General features: G+C 34.8%; 2 protein-coding genes across 10 annotated transcripts; one reads left to right on the top strand and one right to left on the bottom strand.

Annotated features, from left to right (window-relative positions):
* The first annotated feature begins 1,336 nt into the window (after nucleotides 1-1,336).
* LOC108201838 (chlorophyll a-b binding protein 7, chloroplastic-like) lies at nucleotides 1,337-14,300 on the top strand. Of its 9 annotated transcripts, none has more exons than XR_010287520.1 (5): nucleotides 1,337-2,893; nucleotides 3,018-3,141; nucleotides 3,817-4,029; nucleotides 4,421-4,553; nucleotides 14,019-14,300. XR_010287520.1 is itself a non-coding variant. In XM_017370164.2 (3 exons), exons 1-3 carry the CDS (start codon nucleotides 2,966-2,968, stop codon nucleotides 6,945-6,947), a joined length of 384 nt encoding a protein of 127 aa, XP_017225653.1. In that variant the 5' UTR covers nucleotides 1,337-2,965; the 3' UTR covers nucleotides 6,948-7,234. The 9 variants fall into 9 exon arrangements, 1 of the variants encoding a protein (XP_017225653.1); XR_010287521.1 differs by lacking the exon at nucleotides 14,019-14,300 and adding an exon at nucleotides 6,914-7,234; XR_010287522.1 differs by lacking the exon at nucleotides 14,019-14,300 and having other exon boundaries at nucleotides 1,361-2,036; nucleotides 2,803-2,893; nucleotides 3,023-3,141; nucleotides 4,421-7,234.
* On the bottom strand, nucleotides 8,616-12,825 carry LOC108201830 (receptor-like protein kinase HSL1). Its single transcript, XM_017370147.2, has 2 exons — nucleotides 10,043-12,825; nucleotides 8,616-9,262 (listed from the first exon to the last, which is right to left on the bottom strand). The coding sequence occupies exons 1-2, from the start codon at nucleotides 12,672-12,674 to the stop codon at nucleotides 8,805-8,807; spliced, it is 3,090 nt and encodes a 1,029-aa protein (XP_017225636.1). The 5' UTR covers nucleotides 12,675-12,825; the 3' UTR covers nucleotides 8,616-8,804.
* Nucleotides 14,301-15,078: the final 778 nt, after the last annotated feature.

The raw sequence follows: 15,078 nt of genomic DNA, 5'->3' as shown, positions 1-15,078 counted from the left end.
TTCACTTCTCACCCAAGCTCCAAAACCCCCAACTTAATTTAATCAAGCACTCGCAACTCCCAAAAAAAAAACTCTCAAATTAAATAAAACCCTAGTTTAAGCTTAATTGGGTAAAGTGGGGACACAACTATATACACAGGTACACATCACAGTATCAATAAAAGAAATAGAAAGAGTGTACTACTGCCAGTGATAAGCACATGGATGTTTCACACTAAAGTGGGTCCAAGCACCCATGCTCAACGATTAAACATTTGTGAAGTAGTTATTTAATACTATCACAGATGGAAGTCAAAATTTATTACCTTGTCTGCAGTTACTAAATCTCCTTGTCAATCTTTACTTCAAACCCCACTTTCCTTCTTCTCCGCTGGTCTTTGCCCTCTTTTGTTAACTAGTGCCCGACTGAACTATCCACTAACCCTCTGGTATTTATAATATTAATTATAGATAATTGCACCCAAGGACAATTTTATTAATACCTTATTCCTATGAGGTCCTTGCGAGCAATTAGAAATATTTCTATTTATTATTGCTACTATCGTTGGTGTACTCAAAAATATTTAATTAATACATATTTCTTGCATATTTTAATAAGAAATTATGTATATAACAAAAATAAATTCCACCAAACTTAATAATTAAATTCGTAAATTATGGACGACTTACTAGTGAAAATATGGTCATTACATGTGTAAGCAAAATCAACCTCTTTTCATCGTTCGAAAACCAATTTTCTCGGCTGCCCTTTATAAAAGGTTTTTTTTTTATAAATACTCAAGTTCAAAATATTATTTGCAAAAATGCTACATCTTATTAAAATATTAAGCAAAAATACGAAATTTTTGAAAATATTTGCAAAAATATTGTATTGCAACTACATGCAACTGTACTTGCAACCAGATGCAATCACACTTGTAACCTTTGCGGGGGCCAGTTAACTGAATTGCATCTGGTTCAGATCATATTTTTGCATATATTTTTTAAAAAGTTAGTATTTAGAAAAATATTTTCAAAAGATAGTAAAATCGCAAAAAAACTTAAAAAAGATGATAATTTATAAATTCCCTTTATAATATTATAAATATTATAATATTTGTTCATCATATCTGATTATTTCATATCTATCCTATCTTTATGTTTTTTTTTTTACAACCGAAGGAATAAGAATGGTTGGTGCGTTGCAAATAATAATATCTCATAATCTTCCTTTTCTTGAGACTTATACAAAGATGTCCACGTCCCCTTGTGACAACACATGATTTTATATAAAATAATAAAAGTACCCAAAAAACCTATATAAAATAAAAAAAAGTAAAATAATATTATATAACTTTAAATTAATAAATTGTATATAAGCATATTCGAGTTGTACAAGAACAATTCTCTGTATCAGAGAACAGACACATAAATACACACACGTAACATATACATACAGACAACAACTCAGCAGAGATGGAGGCAGCACCGGCGACGGCGACAAAAGTTAGCCGGAAAAAGGCCCAGCCCACGAAAGAGGGCATGAAAAGACCCAAGCCCACCAAAGTTTCAGTGGTGAGAATCAAGTACACAGACCCTGACGCAACGGACGACTCCTCCTCCGACGAAACGACGTCGTCTCCGAAGCAGGTGGTTCACGAAGTTCACCTGAGGAAAACAAGCCCCAAGTACCCAGGAGCTCGTTTGAGGAAATGGGGAAACTGGTGTGCTGAAATTAGAAACCCAATTACTAAGAGAAGGCAGTGGCTTGGGACTTACCCTACTGCTGAGGAAGCTTCCAGGGTGTATCTTGAGAAGAAGAAGGAGTTTGGTGAGTTTGTTAAGAACTCGAAAGACCAAATTAAGACTAGCCCATGTTGATTAATTTGTTGATTTAGGTGTTTATTAAGAGCTAAGTTACCCGGACACGGGTATGGGTATCGGACATGGGTACAGATCCAAGAGTCAGATTCGTAGTTTTAGGATAATTAGGATTCGTGGACATGGATCCGGAATTAGACTCGGGTACGGGGACTTGATACTTAAGCTCCACGCAAGTAAGACTTTATATACCCTGATTTATGGTACATTCATAAAAATAGTGTCTACTGCACATAAATGACATACGCTGAAAATTGAAGCATAAAATCAATAAAACAACATAGAAACAAGTCATTCATGGATCTTGATCTCTATAAACAGGTTGAAACAAGACCTAAGTTTTCATTTTGACCTGGAATGTTACAAGGTGAGGTGTCCGGTTGTAATAAGAAGGATCCGACACAGATCCCATATCCACACCCATGTCATATCCGGTAGACACGGGTATAGGCACAAAAATGGAGAGTCCGGGTAACATAGATTAAGAGTTGCTGTAATGGGGGTGTTTGTTGTGTTGGACATATAAGTGTACACATGTTTATGTGTGTTTGTTATTGTACATTGTTTTCGTGGTAATTGAATTTGTTCCCTTTGACTTCAATCTTGCGTTTGTTGGTTTGTTTATTTTGGTTTATGGATGTTCTAGGGTTAAATGTTTAGAATTGTTTCGTTTATTTTGAGAAGCTGAAAAAGAAAGGTGTGTTTGTTGAGAATAAGAAGGATCACGTTAAGAATTGGTGTAATGGGGATGTTTGTTGTGTTGGGCATATAGATACGCACATGCGTTAGTGTGTTTGTTATTGTACATTGGTTTTATGGTATCAAATTTGTTCGCTTTAACTTTAAGATTTGAGATCAGGATGACTAAGAATCTAGTAATGGAAACACCATAAACTGACACCAATGGCATTCCTGCACCATTCCTCTTGTTCATGTTTACAGTTACTTGCCTCAAGTTTCATGGCCATGAAATCCCATGATATACGTACAAATCTGAAATTCACACACCCTTTTGCTTGCTTCTTGGTCTGAGGTATGTAGTAACAGCATCATCATTTCTGTTTGTGTGTGTGTGTGTGTGTGTATTGATGGGTGATAGAAACTGATGTTTAAGCTTGCTGGGGTGTTGGTGTTTTCTGCTGTTCCATTTACTGCAGTGAAGGCCGTAGCAAACAGCCCACTTGGAGAGTCTCTCCAGAGAAGATTGGAGGAGAGAGAAAAGGTTAAGGTTGTTAATGCTTCCAACTTAAACAAACTTTATCAGCAGGCAAGAATGGATAGGTAATGCTCAGACATATAAAAATTTATGAATTTTTTGTTTAAATGGCGATTGTGTATTCTGGGTGGTTAAGTAATGAATATCATTGGATTACCCATGTTAGTATAATTCCTCAAGATTGTGGAAAGAATGAAGTGATTGATGGAAATACTTGAGCTGCACAATTTTTTGAAACCAAATGTGCCAGAACCAGAACACCTAGATTGTAATTAGATGTCGAAGATTCAAAGACGTAACTTAAGTTTTCGATGTACTTTGCAACTGGCACTAGTTACTGCTAATAATTGCGCCCAAAATGGAGCTAACACATTTGATGTGAATTTCTTACATTATAATGGTAGTTTAAGGTGTATAAAAGTACTAGTACACTATTATTTTGTGTTCTTTATTTGCAATAAAAATTAAATACTTACATGGGAAAAAAATTGCTTTTAGTATTAGACTAAGGATTATAAAAATTTATGCATAGTCTTTCCGTCACTTTATTACAACCCAATACAAACTATTTTGGAATGTGGATAACTAGAAAAATGCAAATTTTGAATTATCATTTTGTACTGGTAGAATCACAATGTTTTAATACTTTCCATATGCATTGTAGCAGGACGGACAGAAAATTTTTTGTGCATATATAAGAACCTTCTTTCTTATTATCTTACATTACTTAATATTTTCAGCTCGTAGTATGGGGAAAAATGCCCTCGATGGCTTGGTCTGATTCCATATGATATGAGTATCCTGTCTATCTTGATGGACAATGTCCTGGTAATTATGGCTTTGTTGTTGCTGGTTTAAGCGAAGACCTAGTGGCTTTTTAGAGATTCTTCAAGTATATACTCATTTCTTATACTGGCCATTTGTTTCCATGGGTACACTCAGCTACTATATCAGTAAGTTATAATTGCTTTCATGTAACCTATAACATAAAAAGAGTAATAATACCACAGGCTTGGTTATATCATGATGGTATAGTGCTTAACATATATATATAATAGGCTACTGCAGTTGATTTTCATACATATATGATAGGCAACTGCCAAACAAATGGATCTAGTACTGCTGTCTCAAATATTTAAATATACAAAAAAATTTGAATCCACCATCAGCTATATTTATTAAAGTAGTACTTGCCTTATTAAATGAATGAAGAAATATCCGTAACATTATTATGTTCCCTGAATATAGAAACTCAAAAGTTTCTCTAATTATGTAGTTAAAGGAAAAGGAAAATGTATCTATATATGACATTTAATTACAACGCCTTGATCTTTACATCTACAGCTTTGATATATTGCATGCTCGATGGGCTATGCTTGCTGCTCTTTGCCCTTTGATTCCAGAATCACTGAACTTACTCGGGGCCTTTAATTTCATTGAACCGGTCTGGTGGAGTGTAGGCTATAATAAGCTTCAGGTACTATTCTTCTTTCTGGTGTGCTCCGGAACTATCCTCTCCGCCCTCCCCCTCCCCCCAAAGCATGCATTTTTAAACCTCTTTGCTTGTTTGAATGCATATCATGACACTATGATTTCACACTATATTTTTTACATCTATGATGCAAACATTTCTCAATTGATATTTATTTTGTCTCGCTGACGTATATACGTAATGTGATAGTTTTTTCAATTTTTATTAGACTTTCAAAATATATTTAGGATTAAATAGTAGTCTAGATAATTTTTTGTTGCATGCGCTCTGCCAAATGCACCCCAATGTCTAGATTTTTTGTTTCTTAAGATTAAAGTTCTCATCAATATTAAGATAAAAAAAATAGTCTCCCAATACCCAGACAGATAAAGTAGAAAGACCATGTGAGAGCAATAGTCAGAGGTAGATAATTGAATGAATAATTTACAGAATTTTGAGCAACGCCTGCACTACAGTTAGAGGGTATTGAAGTCGTATGCAAGTGAGCTTGAGTAGGATAGCCAGGCACGTGAAAGGTTAATAGATACTAGAAGCACGGGCTCCGTTCCAACATCTCTCAAGTATCTATATCTCTTAATTTTTTAACTCTTTCTTATTCACTAAATGTTCTTCAACTCTTCATCTTTAATTCAACTTAAAAGTCCCAAACTGAACCATTCCTAAAGTTCCAATTTGACTAGAAATTCTAGTTCACCTCTATTTTCTAATCTAATTAAGTTGGGATAAAATGGTTCACTTTTTTTTTAGAAAATATATATGATTTAATATTCATTTTTCTGCTTCTCAATGATTATTTTTCAGAAAAAAATGTTATCAGTCGAGGCTTTCTCTTTTTGAAATAGACTGTGATCAATTTCTAGTTAGGATAATGTGATTCTTGTTTTTGTGTTTCTATGGGTATAACCCAAATTATTAAAATATTTATTAATTTAACATTTTAGTTATAGATAATTGATTGCAGAAATCCCTTAACTTTTCCTGAAAACAAAAATAATATATAAGTTGGGGTGATTGCGATGCGGTTTTTTTTTTAAAACAGCAAAACAAGGTTTGAACGAATATTCAAACCGCAGTCATACTAGCATAAAAATGGCATAGATCACAACACAAAAATGCTAGCGGGCAGGGATGGGGTCAAGTATGGTTCTTCAGTTTGTCTGTAACAGCTCCAGGATCTCTCCGGAGCCGTGATGACGTTTTACTGGTTAGAGATGGATTGAGTGGGGTCATGAGTGGGCCTTGGATAAGTGTTGTCTTCTAGAGGGTGGGTGATGACATTTGGGAGGTGGATGGGTGTGTCTTCTAGAGAATGGGTGATGGGAGGTGGATGGGTGTGTCTTGTAGGGTGGGTGATGGCATCTAAAGGTGGGTGATATAATATAAGACTAGTCTCTCTTTTGTATTTAAGTATTTAAGATTTGTATTTGATCTTTTCGTCAAAAAAAAAAAGAAGTTTCGTATTTGATTACTAATCTATGGGGTTAATAGGCAAAAAGATCACTGAACTCATGGCCAACTTGCAGTTGGGTCATTGAACTCAAAAAGTTTGCAAACGGATCACAGAACTAAATTTAAGTTGCAGTCAACTCACTGAACTAATAAAAACTTGCATTTAGGTCACTGTGCCGTTAAGAATGAGTTGACTTTAACGGAATCCGTTAAAGATAATAATAAAAAATATAAAAAATTTGAAAAAAATATAAAAATTCAATTTTCTCAAAAAATTCTGAAAACTTAAAAAAAATCTGAAAATTTTGAAGAAACTTTAAAAAATATGGAATGTTTTTAAAAAATATGAAAAATGTAAAAATTTCGAAAAAAATCTAAAAATTTTGAAAAAAATTCAAAAATTCAAAAAAATCTGAAAATTCAAAAAATATACCTAAATTTCTGAAGTTAAAAAAAAATTCAGACTTTTTCCAAATTTCCAGATTTTTTCGAAGTTTTAAATTTTCAAAATCGAGTTTTTAAAAAAGCGAATTTTTATATTTTTTCAATTTTTATTAACGGATTCCATTAAAGTCAACTGATACTTAACGGCACAGTGACCTAAATGCAAATTTTTATTAGTTCAGTGAGTTGACTGCAAGTTAAATCCAGTTCTGTGATCCGTTTGCAAACTTTTTGAGTTCAGTGACCCAATTGCAACTTGATCATGAGTTCGGTAATTTTTTTGCCTATTAACCCCTAATCTATGTATATAATAGAGTTGTGTTATGTGCAGTACTTATTTTGGTGTAATACTTATAGACCAAATAATCTATCATTGAATTATAAAACTAATGAATGGTTGAGATTATTCAGGAAATACAACAACTTTCATTAACTATAACAATCTCGTATAGAGATTCACATGGACCGTATATCTTGCAACTGTAATGGTATATCACTACGAAAAAGTAAAAGTGACCGAGATGCGAGGGGAAAACTTTTGTTTAACATATCCGGAAAGACCACCTATTTGTTCGTTTACCGGGTTCGGCACGAAATCATAAATAAGCTATACCAAGGATTGCCATCGTGTACTTGTCTCTGTTAAATCTTTCAATTACAGATTAATTTTTTTTATTGTAAATAGAAATACAAGACTATCGTCTTGCTCTTGTACATCGATTTTATAGCTTTATGAATAACAGGACTGTCGGACCGTTCATTATCGTCTTCAACTATGTCTAGAGGTTAATTAGAGAACAATCCATTATATTGTTATCATCATCTTGCATTTTCATTTATACATATGTATAATATGCAACGGAGGTGCATAAAAATCTATTGTAATTGTCATAATCCTCGTCATCATTTTCAACTATGTTTAAGAACAAATATTAATCTTATCAATGGTGGTGCAACACAATGGAGGTTGTTGAAGAACGATAATCGATGATGAATGAAGTGGACAGACAATCACATAGATTTGCAAAACTATTACATAGCACGGAGAGATACATAAAACACAGAAGCATAACTAATGCCGATGCTCTTGATTATAACTGGTGGTCCATATTTTGTATAGTATATTTAATATTTACTCACTAAATATAATTTAAACAATAATAAAACGAGAATAATAAGAATCGTTAGATAAAAAATAATGAATGACTAAGATGTTGGTATACAATACCATAATAAAAATGTGGTCTATAAGGATCTTTTCTCGTATATAATATAATTTTTAACAATTTTCGATATATTTATATTTGTTATTATGGAGCCGTTTGACTGAGCTTAAAAGAAGTGACTTATTGCTTAATGTAAAGAAGTGGATTAAAAACGAGAAGTTGGTTTGGACTTATAAGTTCCAAAAAGTGTTTGGATACGTGGCTTATAAGTTTTTGAAGTGTTTGGGTAACTTTAACTTATAAGTTAGTGATTTTTGGAATTAAAAAATTATATATTATTATTTTCGATTAGTATTTTCGGTAAACTAATTAATATTTGTAATTATATTTCACAAAATGTATATAAAATAAAAAAATATATATATTATATATATTTGTAGTGGTATACTACGAAATTTAATATAAGAGAATATGTAATATATTAGTTTTTATTTTAATAGTTTGTATTAGAGCAGTACCCTACCTAGAAAAAAGAGAAAATTATACACATCGTTATAAATGAGCGGGCACGCACAAAAACAATGAACAGGCCAAAACAAATAAATAGGCCCGTTACAAGGTGTTGCAATAAGTTGGAGGGGAAAAAAAGCCAGCTCCCGTAGCTTTTTTTTTGGGCGCTTTTAGCTTAATTTAAGTCCTGGTGAGAACTTGCCAAACAGTCTGCATAATAAGTTAAGTGGACTTCTGATGCTTATAAGCTCAGAAGTTGATGATTTATCTTAGATATATTATCACTTCATTTTATATTAAATTTATCAAATTAATTTAATATAATATATAACCCAACCAATTTGCGGAAAAGACATTTTATTTCCAAGTCGGGTTTAAACAACGGCTGTTCCTGCATGACATTATCACCTATGATCCCCGCTTCCGTGGTCTAAATCACAAATCAGCCCAACAACATATAACGCTCAGGAAAACAGCAGAGACAATTTTCAACATCTGCATTAAACTAAATACTTCTAGGTTACATAAAATTAAACTGTCTTAGATTCCTGGATGAACTTTTGTACATGCAAGATAACAGCTAAGCTCTATAACAGCTTCTGCTTTCAGACTAATGCCATAACATTTCTTGATGCCACTGGCCATCATAACTTTGTGGTGGTGGTTGTTACATTATCTGGATAAAACTACTTTCATCTTCCAATACCTTCTTGCTTTTCCTGTAGCTCGAAAGATAGGTAGCACCGAGAGGGCTGCCTCCTCCTAGGAGCGGTGCCACATCGTATTCGCTTCCTTTCTTTCCCTCACTACCTTCCTTAGGACTTGAATTCCGAAGTATTTGCAGAACCTCTCTCATAGAAGGCCTGCTGGCAGGCAGAGTACTGGTACAGACCAGACCGAGTTGGAAAACGGCAATCATCTCCTCTAAGTTTTGTTGTTTCTTGATCTCCTTGTCTAAGATATCAGCTATGGGCTTCCTCTCACCATAGTGCCTCCAACACCATTCTGCGAGATTTATGTTGTCGCTTCCATCATTCGGTTCTCTTCCTGTCACCAATTCCAGAAGTACAACCCCAAAGCTAAAGACGTCAATCTTTTCATTGACTTTGGTTGTATAAGCGTACTCTGCACTCAGTAAATTCATAGTATTAATACAAACACTAGTAAACTTTGAATGTAAACACACTTTCTAAAAGTTTGAATAAGCTGAATCTGGCTGGAGATAGATGCAAATGCTGCAAAGAGTAACACTAATAAGTAGTGTTTGAAAAGACTGCATATATACATATCCAAGGCAAGTACCAAGTACCCTGTCTTTTACCAAGCCATGAGATTTGTGGAAAATGCAAAAGGATTACAACATAGACGGCGCTTATCACATATAGTAGTAATCCTTCAAGGTTTTAAGAGTAACTGGTCTTAGCAGAGCTCTATCACAGTGTAGCTGAGTAGGACTATGGCGCCATTCTAGTTGGTAATCATAAATGTGTTACATTTCCTAATATTCTTCTTTTTAGTAAACATATAGTCTAAAGTTTTAGTTCATCTCTTTTAGTGATAACAAACCCTCAAATAATCAATTCTTCTACACATTCTTAAGTTTATGGCCCTCACCTTGCCATCTCCATATCTACTAGCAAGATCAGAGAGTATGGCAATGAAAGAGTTTGAGATCTAGCATATTAAGCAGTTATCAATTAATTGTCAAAAAACCAAATAAATGATATATGTTCCAGCACAGCCAAAAAAAAAACATTTGCACTGTTGCAGAATTTGGCCAAGGTGACATAGAAGTGTGAATGCTTCTACTTACCTTCGAAGCCACGATAACGTGATATCTAGACATCCTAACATAGCAGATTAAAACATTTCAACATGACTGAAAACAAACATGTGTATTCTTACCAGGAGCGATATAACCAAATGAACCTGCAATAGTAGACATGGTGTTAGCCTCCCCGCGCTTGACCAATATCTTGGCCAGCCCAAAGTCTGCAATTTTTGCTTGGAACTCAAAGTCTAATAGTATATTACTAGACTTGACATCCCGGTGAAGAATCGGTGGAGAACAGTCATGGTGCATGTAGCAAAGACCTTGAGCAGCGCCAACTGCAATCTGCATTCTTCTTGACCAGTCCAATTCAAAATGATGAACTGAACTAGCTGTTGGGGACTCCATTCTTCTCTTTCCATGGAGCCATCTATCAAGGCTTTGATTGTCCATGTACTCGTAAACAAGAAGCTTAGAATTGTCACTCGAAATACAACACAAAAGCTTTATTATGTTGGAGTGCTTGATTGTACCCAAGATTCCAACTTCAGCCAGAAATTCTTTCTCAAGTGTGTGATCTAGTTTATGGTTACTCCAAATCTTCTTAACTGCAACATATTCTCCCACCCGGCCAATTGGAATACGATAAACTTTTCCTGATCCTCCACTTCCAATCATGTTGCTCTCCGTTAAGCTAGACAATATATTGGCCTCCGTAAAATCCAACCTCTGGAAAGATGTCAATTTCCAGGATGCTAAATCACGTTTAAGCTTCCTCCTTCGATAGTCTCCAATCAAAAGTACAGTTGAAACAACTGTAGCTAACAAAACAACTACAGCCAAGATTAAAATCAACGCTAGAAATTTGTTTGAAAGTTTGTTGGATTTTGGGATTCTGGTGTAACAACCAGTAAGATTCAACTCTGAAGTCGTCGCACAAAGTTTAGAACTGTTCAAGAAACTCCTGTCATAAGCCATGTTATCAAACTCAACCGGAATGTGTCCGGTTAATTCATTGGATGATAAGTTCAAAGAAGTGAGCCGTAAATGGCCTAATGCTGTTGGAATTGGACCAGAAAGCTGATTCTTTGATAAATCAAGAACAAGAAGGTTGGGTAAAGTACCTATCACCGCAGGAATAGACCCTGATAGATTGTTTCTTGCTAAGATCAATGTGTTGAGTGATTTCCATGAAATGATTTCCGTTGGAAGTTGGCCAGAGAAGAAATTACCATCAAGTTCAAGGGTGGTCAACTGAGTAAGACTGGTGATTTCAAGCGGAAGAACACCAGAAAATTGATTATTACTAGCCTTGCACACCACTAAATTCTTCCAAGAAGAAACGCCACTAGGGACCTTCCCAGAAAACTTATTGTCATTAATCTCCAACCGAGAAACATTCCAAGCCAATCCATCAGGAAGCTCGCCCGAGAACGAATTATGACTCAACATCAAGCTATACATATTTTCCGATGTCCAAAGACCCAACGGAACCTCACCTTCAAAATTATTATTATATAGCTGAACAGTTCTCAACGTCGGACAATTTCCAAGTGATTTAGGAATACTCCCCGTCAAATTGTTTGAAAACACAACCACACCAGTCAAACTCCGTCCAGCACATAAATTCTCCGGTAGTTTCCCACTAAACCTATTTTCAGATGCCTCAAACGCTTCCAGTTTGGAATGAAGACCAAACTCAGCCGGAAATTCTCCACTAAAATCATTATGCCACACTCTAAACGCCGTTAAATTAACAAGCAAACCAAGCCCTGCCGGGATCTCACCAGACAATTTATTCGAAAACAAATTCAGAATCTTCAACCCCTGCAACTTCCCAAAATCATCTGGAATCTCTCCGGTCAAATAATTCATCGAAAAATCAATTTCAGTCAACTGAATTGAGTCGATAACTTTCGGAATCGACCCCGACAAGTTATTCTTGAACAAGTACACAACATCAAGATTCTTCAACGAAAACAACCCACCAGGAATTTCACCCTCCAACTCATTATCACTCAAATCCAAATGCTCAAGACTAACCAAACCCGAAAAACTCTCCGGTATTGACCCGACCCGACGCGTTGAAGCCATCCACAATAGAGTCAAATTACTCAATTTCCCAAACTCCGGCGGAATACTCGCCGGAATAAATTCATTATAAGCCAACCCCAGATACAGCAGACTAGTCAAGTTTCCGATACTCGCCGGAATCTTGCCGTTTAACAAATTACTATGCAAATAAAGTGCCCGGAGGTCCGGCAAACCTCCGATGGCCGGCGGGATATCTCCGGTGAAGTTATTAGAACTTAAGTCAAGCCATTTTAGCTTGGAAAGTCGATCAATATCCGCCGGAATCGGACCGGTGAACCAATTTTGAGAAAGATCAAGCTCTAATAACTTTGAGCATTTATACAAAAACTTGGGGAACTCACCGGGAAAGTAATTTAACGAGAAATTAATGTCTTCGAGGTCCTCAAGGTCACACAACGAGTCTGGGATCGGTTCCGTGATGTTATAGTTACCGAGATCGATCACGGTCACTTTTCCGGCGTCGGAGCATGTGATTTCCGGCCAGTCACAGTGCGATGACGTGGCATTCCAGTGACTCAGCGCAGGTGGGTTTTTGAGTTCCTGGCGGATGGTGAGGAGGGTGGCGCGGTCGCCGGAGATGGGTTGTGAAATTACATTCAAGGACAGAAGTGTGAGAGAGAAAGAGAAGAAAAAGAGAGGAAAGAACGGTAAAGGCGGGGGTAATTTAGTCATTTGGGGGTGTTGAGTTTTGAGAAAAGCTGGTGCCGTGGGCTCTGTTCTAAACGAGACAACAAGTACATAGATATAGATGCAATAACATTATTTCATGCGAGAGTAAACTGTTGACATGGACGGACGGATGCCTGACACGGATTTTAATGTTTTAGTAAGATATTAAGATTTTCGTTTTTTGTTTAAAAATACAACATTTATATTTTTATACAGAAAAAGAAATTTTAAAAAAATAAGTTATAAAATTATGTTTTATTAAAGTCTTAAAATGTTGTCGAGCAGTTAAAAAGAAACGTATACAATTGACTGGGATAAAGAGAGTAATATACCAATTGTAAGTATACTGCTATCGCTTGAGTGAGTTAAAAATCAATGTTTTTCTAGTTTAAAGCATAGACGTGAAATAATAGTTAAAAAACAAGTTAAAATTTATAAATGATTAAAGTATTTGGGAAAGAATTAGAAGTTATTATTTCCTCTATTTTTTAATATTTGACATTATGACTTTCGGTGCATATTTTAAGTGTTTTGACTGAATAGTTGAAAATACTATTTTCAAAATTTTTTAAATAAAAATATATAATCAAAATTTTACCCAAATGATAATAAATGGGTGGTGATATATGAACACCCTAAATTTATCTATGCACACTCTTTCATCTACTTTATACAAAATTATTTATTTGAATTGATAAGATATTCGTTTGAAATGATAATAGAAAAGGATAATTTGGAATAAAACAGGAGGTGGTGTTTGCATAAATAAATTTAAAGTGTACATATATCTACACCCTAAAAAATACTCCCTCAATCCTAAATTAGATGAGCCTTTTGGCAAAAAAAATTATCTCAAAATAGTTGAGCTTCTCCCTTTTCAATGCATATTTATCAACCAATTTCCATCTTTACCCTCTCTTATTTATCATTCCAATGTACCACTAGCTAACATACAATAAAAAGTCAACACAATGGAAAAAAACAACAACCATTTAATACTCCTTAATATGTGTGAAATGAGCAAAAGACTTATATAAATTGAGACGGAGGAGTACTTCTAACTCACAAATCGAAAAATCAGACTTAAAAGTCTGGCCAAACACCCCAATGATACGAGACATGGTGGGGGTGGCAACGAGAGTGGTATTCAAAAATGGTGAGCTAAGACTGTTAGCTGCTTTATTCGAGGCATATCTATCTATCTACTGTGTGGAGCATCACATGTCAGAAAGTGAGTATAATAATGCACTACTACAATGTTTGACTAAAGGAGGTCATTAATTATGGATTTGGTTAGTTATTTGTCCAAACATGACTTCCCTACCGCGCCATCTTTTCTTATTTCAGTGCTCGGACCGGAAATATGGAAACACCACAAACGCAACTTGGACATGGTTTCTTCACATTTGGTAGACTCTTGAGTCGTCGGGATGGATTTCTGCCCATTTTATTTTGAGTGGTCTTACGCTTTGTGCCCATTATTTTTTTCTTATTTTTATGAATCCACTTCAATTTTTAAGGATCTTTATATTTTACTCCAACAGTCTTTTTTTAGTTGGTATATATGCAAAATTATGCTGATTAGTAGATAAATTATTTTGACATGTGCAAAATCAACATTTGTTTTCTGAATTTGTTGACAGATCAACTTCTGGTGATTGGGAGGGTATTTTATATTATTTTTTTAATTTATGTTTCATGAAAGATATGTGAAGATAAATATTAGATAATGAGAAATAAGATTTTGCTTGGTGTATTCAAAAAGAGTTCAATTTTAGATGTAGAGCAAGACTCTTGATTCAATTTTACTTTTCTAAGACATAACGAGAATTTAAAAGTAAATTAATTATTAGAAAAAAAAAGAATGAACAGTTCTATAAAAAAAATTCTAATTTTTGTTTTCCTAATTTTAGAAATATTTTTATTTATTGTTTAACTATTAATTTTTTAATTGTGTAACTAAACTAACCTCTTTATTTTGATCAAAAAATAGTCTCCGTTAAGGAAAAGAAGTGTCTTGTAAGAATAGCAAATTTTTTTGACAGGAAGGTTGTAACTTGAAGCCCTCGGGTGGCTTTATTTATAAGTAATTTTGTAAGGGAAAAAGTGTTTGTTAGAGACAAAATGTTTATAATATAGATTTTAAATAAACAAATAAGCTTAGGAAAAAAAGATGAATTAAGAAAAAAGCAAGTCGAGGCGTGTTCCATGCCTTAGGGGCATGTTGCATGGTTCCGGAACCATTATTCTGTGGACAGTAGGCCCATGTATACGAAGAGGCCCATTAAGTTGATAATGATAGACTTGATATGACACCACCAAACAGACTGATCATTGTATGCCACTTTTTCTGTTTCACACCGCAGCAGTGACGCAGCTCTGCACCGGAATACTCCCTCCGTCCCTA

The sequence above is a fragment of the Daucus carota genome, chromosome 1, assembly GCF_001625215.2.
Source record: "Daucus carota subsp. sativus chromosome 1, DH1 v3.0, whole genome shotgun sequence".
Classification (NCBI taxonomy): domain Eukaryota; kingdom Viridiplantae; phylum Streptophyta; class Magnoliopsida; order Apiales; family Apiaceae; genus Daucus; species Daucus carota.
Note: the sequence above shows the minus strand (reverse complement) of the source record. Positions and strands in the feature narration are given on the sequence as shown.